Below are 6543 nucleotides of genomic sequence, written 5' to 3'. Positions count from 1 at the left end.
GGAACAGGAAAGCAGAAATGAAAATCAAGAAAAAAATGCAAACATAAAAAACAGTAAATCACCCGAATAGACCCTGCTGGGCCGGCCCACTGCGGGTGGGAAGGTCCGCAGAGCGCATACCGGTCTGCATTGGGCGAGAAATAGAATTCGGCCGTAACCACAGGACGGTCCTGGAACTTGTGCAGCCCATCTTATCCCAGAGCAAATTAGCCCAGCTGCTCAGTCGCCAGTTTCCCTTTCTCCCTCACGCTTTTCCGAAAGGAAGAAAATCGCATCCAAATCCGTGTGAGCACCAAATCCACCACGAGCACGAGCCCTAGGGCAACCCAGATTCGCGCAGCCCACCTCGTAGCCGAGCATTCCGCGTCAGATCGGATCGAAGCTGCGGCGGCGGAGATGGCGGCCGGCAAACTGGCTCCGGTGAAGGTGAACTACTGCGGCGTCTGCGGCCTCCCCGCCGAGTACTGCGAGTTCGGCCCCGACTTCGAGCGCTGCAAGCCGTGGCTCCGCGCGCACGCGCCCGGCGTCTACCCGGAGGAACTCGTCGCCTCCTCCTCCGGTTCGACTCGCTGACCTAACTGCCTGGCTTATTATTCCTGTTGCATGCTTTTGTTTGTGCTATCGACTTCTAATAATGCGTGTGGTGGTCCGGTTGATCCGTTCTGGCGTCAAGGCGGAAGCGAGAAGGACGTAGACAAGGTTGGCGAGCGCCTGCAAGGCGTCGGTATCTCCACCGCCGATGGCTCCTCCAGCACAGGTTGGTATGAGCTCGTATTGTTGTACTCTTAGGGAGTGGCGAGTGTGGATGTGAATCTTCTATATAGGACGACTTCGGTCAAAATTGATGTTTGCTGTGTTTGCAGGGGGTGCCTCGGCATCTAAGCAGGAAGACGTGAAACGCCTGCCTGGTGGTAAGCTCAAGAAAAAGGTTGGTTCCCTTACATACTTCCCACGGTTCACTTTCGAGCTGTCTAACTTCACTCCTAGATGTTAGTCTGAAATTAAGGAATTGCTTGTGACGATTTGTCCAGTCCAGCTTTTGAGCTAATTTCATGTTTGACTTCAGGACTAGTTAGCTGAGCATGTGGTATTGTGATGTGCCCATTTTATTTATGCCCAATCACTGTGTACTAATGTCTTTGTTTGAGTTTCGGCAAGTTTAAATCCATCCATGCAGTATATTGGTGGATGATGTTCCCTTCTTATGTATAGGACAAGCAAGAGGTTATTATTGAGAAGATTGTCCGCAACAAGCGCAAATGTGTTACCGTGGTGAAAGGCCTTGAATTGTTTGGTGAGTGCTGTTGATAAGCCATCTTATCTTGTTTAAGAGTCAAATTGGTACTCACTAACCGTGAAGTAAACAGAACGAGTATGGATTTATTTGAAACGCTGCAAGAAGAGATTGTTCTTTAGATGCTAGATCCAGGCTTAAGCTTAACCTGTTTTGAAGCTCCCTGATGGCAGTGTTTGCCATTGAAGTTGGCCATAGTTTAATGGATCATGTTGATTCCTGAAATTTTAGGTGTCAAGCTGAGTGATGCTTCAAAGAAGCTCGGAAAGAAGTTCGCTACTGGAGCTTCTGTTGTCAAGGTATATTAGACTTATTAGTAATATCTATTAGATTGTGAAGGCTTTGCATGTTCATTAATGCTTTGCTTAATTGTCTCTGCTATAATGTGTTTCCCAGGGCCCAACCGAGAAGGAGCAAATTGATGTGCAAGGGGACATATCATATGATGTTGTAGAGTTCATTACTGATACATGGCCCGACGTAATTTATCTTTCATCTCTTCATCGTTTTATCATGGATTATGTTTCCTCTATGCTTTTGTAGACGGTAGCTTTCTGATACGTTCTGAACTTTTGAATTTTGATTTGGTTTCACACGAACACTAGAAAATAACAGCTTATCTAATGGAACAAAATCAATTTACTGTACCTCACCCCCTCCATAATATAAGATGTTATTACAACCTGATTGGTTATAATAACAACTTATATTACGGGACGGAGGGAATAGTACTTAGTTACTCCCTGCTTTGTATAGGAGTGGAGTACCATGGTAGCTTTTTGGTGATCTTGCTACCAGTCACTGTTATTATGGATAATAGAGTGTAGATTTATCTTTTCGGCCCAATGATGTACTCTGCATTTGTCATACTTTACTGAGATGGTTAAAGCCTTTTAAGGTAGGTACTAATGAGCCTATCTCCATATGGTTCAGCCTTCAACTCCTGTCCTCAAGACAAACAATCGCTTAGTCTTCATTAATTTCTGATATAGGTTTCCTTTCTAACGAGATATGCCTGTCTATTTTAAATCTCAGTCAGTAATTCATTCAAACTTTAGGCTACGAAGGAGTACAATCTGATGTTACACCTTTAGACTGCAATACTTATTTGAATGATATTTGAGTTCAGCAGCTATCACCTTAATCTCATTACTGTAGCTGCTATATTTTGTTAATATTGATGTCTTCATGGAAGGTAGTATGGTGATACTCGTTCTGTTCTCATTGCTTTTTTTATTACTTTCTAGGTACCTGAATCGGCCATATATTTCATTGAAGATGGAAGGAAGGTCGCTGCTGCTTAAATCTTGTATGGTTTAGAAGCCAAAGCACCAGTGGAGTTACAGATATAGTGGAAATATAAGGAAAGAGATGGCTATCAGTGTTAAGGCATGTCTGGACATGAGTCGATCTCTATCTCCTAAAGACACAACTCTTCTTTATAATTTCTGAGCTAAGTTCACATATGGTGTTTTACCTACCACTGGAAGTCTGGCACCATGCCACCGTGTATGAAATTTGTTTAAGAGTTGAGTTTGTACAACCGAGTATTATGGTATCCATAATCTATTTGAAGCTGCATTGTTAAGAAATCAGAGTTTCAGACCAATTCCGTGCAATCAATTTCCTAACATGCAGAGTTGAGTGCAATAGAAGTGCATCAGCATTTTCTGCTTTTAAAGAAATAATATGATGTTCTGGCTTACATTTCTGTTTTGTTTTATTACATCTAGCGTTTCAGTAAGATGGACCTCAATGATGTACATTACCAATTGGCAACTGAACCCCGCCATTAGTGAGGTGATGAGTCTCTTATTGCATCTCCAGTGCCGGTAGCGCTACCGGCAGAGCATCCTCTATTTGGGGATGCTGCTCTCACACCGGCGCTCCTCGTAGGTCAGTCCCGATAGAAATTTAAACTTGAAATGACATTAAAAGCCGAAATTCATACGGAATTTATACAAAAATACTCGAATTTAAACCCAAAAAAAACTTAAACTTAACCCTAATCTATTGGCCGTAGGTTGGGGCGCGTGATGGGCCTGCCTAGTCGTCGTTCTTCACCCTTGCTTCATGCATCTGTCGGTGGAGCATGGCGGCCAGCGTTGCTGTCCCCGCGCAGACAGCCTTTGCCGAGAAGCCTAGGAAGCGTCCCGCCTCCTCCATGGCCACTCGCTGGCGCGAGATCTCGAGGGCGTGCACGAGCTAAGCGTCGTTGATGAACTCCCGCTCCTCCTCCTTCAACCTCCGGAATCGTTGCGCGTTCAACGACGCCAGGATCGCCGCCTGCTGCGGGTCAGCGGGGGCCTGCGGCTGCTCGCCCCACTGCGCCGCCTCCTCCGCCGCATCAGCTTATGCGTCTACGACGTAGGTGTCGTCCCACACCGCGAAGCGTGGGTCAGCTGCATCGTCGGAGCTGTAGTCGGCGACGGGCTGCGGCTCCGGCCCCGGTGATGGTTGAGGCGCCGCAACCAGCGCGCGGCCGTTGAGGCCAAGCATGGAGTACGTCATGCGGAGACGGCGCGACATTTTTGAGGTGGAGAGGAGAGACTGGCGCGGCGGCGGTGGTGAAGACGAGAGAGGACATCGCGGCTACGATGGTGGAGATGAGAGGATAGCACCACGGCGGTGGACGGCGTACGTACTAATAGGAGTGCCAACTACCCGCATTTACGACGGCGTAGGCGAGTGGACACCGTGTGGCCAGTCGCCGCCCTCGTCGCCGCCTCGGTTTCCGCGCGGGAGACCATTAAAAACGCCGACGACCAACCTTCGCGTGTCGCTTCCAATGCGAACCGTCGCGTCCTCTCGCTGACAAGGCGTCCCCATCCGCGAAAACCGTTGTGCCACGAGGCGCCGGCACGTCCAATCCGCGCCCTTCGCGAAGGGTCCGGCATGGGGTTGCCGGCGCTTTTATTGGGCTCGAAAAACGGCCGGCGCTATTTGGGGCGCGCTGGTGCAAGCCCATTTTCGATGTCGCGTCCCCTAAACCGTCCCCCAAAGCGATTTGGGGCGCGCCGGACAAAAAAAAACATTCCCAGCCGCGTCCCCCAACCAGTTTTTTGTCCGACGCGGCCCGATACGGTGTCCGGCGCCCCGAGCCCGTCCCTGCCCCACATGGGACGCTCCGAGCATAACGACTGAAGATGCTCTTAGCACTGCATGCAGACAGAAATCTTGATTCCCAGTAAGTAAGCTGTATTACAGAAAAGGTTTTTTAGACTTAGTTAGTTATTGCGGCCGATTATGTGTATTATTGCTTGTCCGGTTAGATATGTCAGTTTACTGATTATTTGACCTACTTGGTAGCTACTTTTATGGCCAATTGTTTGAGTTATAAACTGAGCTTCCGAACTTGATTGCTTTGCCGACACCCTTGCCACAAGATGCAACAAGTTCAGAAACAAAGGAAAATATATTCCTGCATCTCTCTTCAGGTCTGCCCGAATCCTGAACCATGTGATGTGTGCAGTTGGATATACGCGTATCACACCCTTCTTGCTGGCTGATACCAGCGTGTTGGATCGATCCAAGCAGGATGATGTATGCCGTCGTCGGCTGCAGTGAAATCCTCTGGTCTGGCCAGCAGCAAATGGGAGCGGCGGTCCTGCGTGACCCTCTGTCGGTGCTGTGTAGTACTTCCTGTTCCTGCCCCGGATTGGTGCTGCGCTTCCGGTCATGTTTTGTTCCGGCGCTTTTGTTGATCACGCGACCACGCGAATCTTGTACTGCTGCCTTTTCTTTCTCTTTGACATGATCCCGTGCTAGTGTGCTACTGCTACTTTAATAGTATCATCATCCATGGCTTAGCTAGAATAGTTAATAATGCAATGTCGTTATGAAAGGGGAGAACATATGTAAAACGTAACGTGAGGGGAACTGGCTCGATACCCTTAGGGTTCGGCCTGACTTTATATTTATAGGAGGAATTATACATGTACAAATACAATACCGTATAATACAGGTATAAACAACTATACTATATATCTAACATCCTCCCTCAATCTTAACGGTATCCAACAAGTTAAGATTGCGCCGGCAGACCTCGAATAGCGGCAATGGCAACGGCTTGGTGAAGATGTCCGCGAGTTGATTCTTTGACGAGATGAACCGGATATGTAGTAGCTTCTAAGAAACACGTTCCCTCACAAAATGAAAATCGACTTCGATATGCTTTGTCCGAGCATGGAAGATATGATTCGATGACAAGTATGTAGCACCAATATTATCACACCAAAGAACTGGTGGACGATCCTGTGATATCCCAAGCTCCCAAAGCAATGACTGAATCCATATGAGTTCAGCAGTGACATTAGCAAGTGCCTTGTACTCTGACTCCGTACTCAACCGTGACACTGTGGCTTGCTTGCGAGCACTCCAGGCGATCAAGTTCGGACCATAGAATATGGCATGCCCCCCCCCCCCCCCCCCCCTTGGATCGCCGATCATCAGAGTTTCCAGCCCAATCAACATCAGAAAATGCAGATAGAAAGCTGGAAGAAGAGGCACGAAGATGCACGCCATGAGAAACAGTGAAGCTGACATAGCGCAGAATTCGCTTGACAACATCCCAATGAGGAGAGTGAGGAGACTGCATGTACTGACAGACCTTGTTGACCTCATAGGACAAGTCAGGACGAGTGACAAGAAGATACTGCAGGCCTCCAACAATACTACGATACCGGGTGGCATCCTCAGCTGACAGAAGATCCCCATCTGAACATGACAGCTTTTCAGTAGCAGCCATGGGCGTAGAGACAGGGGTGCACTTAAGCATCCCAACACGACGAAGGAGATCAAGAGCATACTTCTTCTGCATGAGAGAAAGTCCTTCGAATACTGGAGATACCTCCAAACCAAGGAAGTAGCGAAGAGGACCAAGATCCTTCACAGCAAACTCCGACCGAAGACTCTGAATAAGGAGATCAGCAGCAGAACTAGAAGAGCTCACTAGAATGATGTTATCGACATAGACCAGTAAATACATCGTCAGTGCAAGTCGGTGAAGCATAAACAGAGAGGTGTCAGTTGTAGAGGGAGCAAACCCATGAGCACGAAGATCAGTACCAAGGCATGCATACCATGCACGAGGAGCCTGTTTTAAGCCATCGAGCGCATTTATAAGGCGACATAGATGTTGAGGCTGAGCAGGATCAACAAAACCCGGAGGCTGACGCATAAAAACCTCCTCCTCAAGTACTCCATGGAGAAACGCATTCTGAACATCAAGTTGTCGAAGATGCCAACCT

General features: G+C 48.0%; 2 protein-coding genes across 2 annotated transcripts; one reads left to right on the top strand and one right to left on the bottom strand.

Annotated features, from left to right (window-relative positions):
* Window positions 1–365: 365 nt before the first annotated feature.
* On the top strand, window positions 366–2886 carry LOC127341481 (translation machinery-associated protein 22). The gene is made up of 7 exons (XM_051367331.2): window positions 366–559; window positions 674–757; window positions 864–928; window positions 1213–1294; window positions 1526–1593; window positions 1691–1774; window positions 2542–2886. The coding sequence occupies exons 1-7, from the start codon at window positions 397–399 to the stop codon at window positions 2596–2598; spliced, it is 603 nt and encodes a 200-aa protein (XP_051223291.1). The 5' UTR covers window positions 366–396; the 3' UTR covers window positions 2599–2886.
* Window positions 2887–4446: 1560 nt separating this feature from the next.
* On the bottom strand, window positions 4447–6281 carry LOC127339331 (uncharacterized mitochondrial protein AtMg00810-like). Its single transcript, XM_051365195.2, has 2 exons — window positions 5838–6281; window positions 4447–4452 (listed from the first exon to the last, which is right to left on the bottom strand). The coding sequence occupies exons 1-2, from the start codon at window positions 6279–6281 to the stop codon at window positions 4447–4449; spliced, it is 450 nt and encodes a 149-aa protein (XP_051221155.2).
* Window positions 6282–6543: the final 262 nt, after the last annotated feature.

Source organism: Lolium perenne, chromosome 3 (genome assembly GCF_019359855.2).
Source record: "Lolium perenne isolate Kyuss_39 chromosome 3, Kyuss_2.0, whole genome shotgun sequence".
In the NCBI taxonomy this organism is placed as follows: Eukaryota; Viridiplantae; Streptophyta; class Magnoliopsida; order Poales; family Poaceae; genus Lolium; species Lolium perenne.
This window is presented reverse-complemented; position numbering and strand designations above follow the sequence as displayed.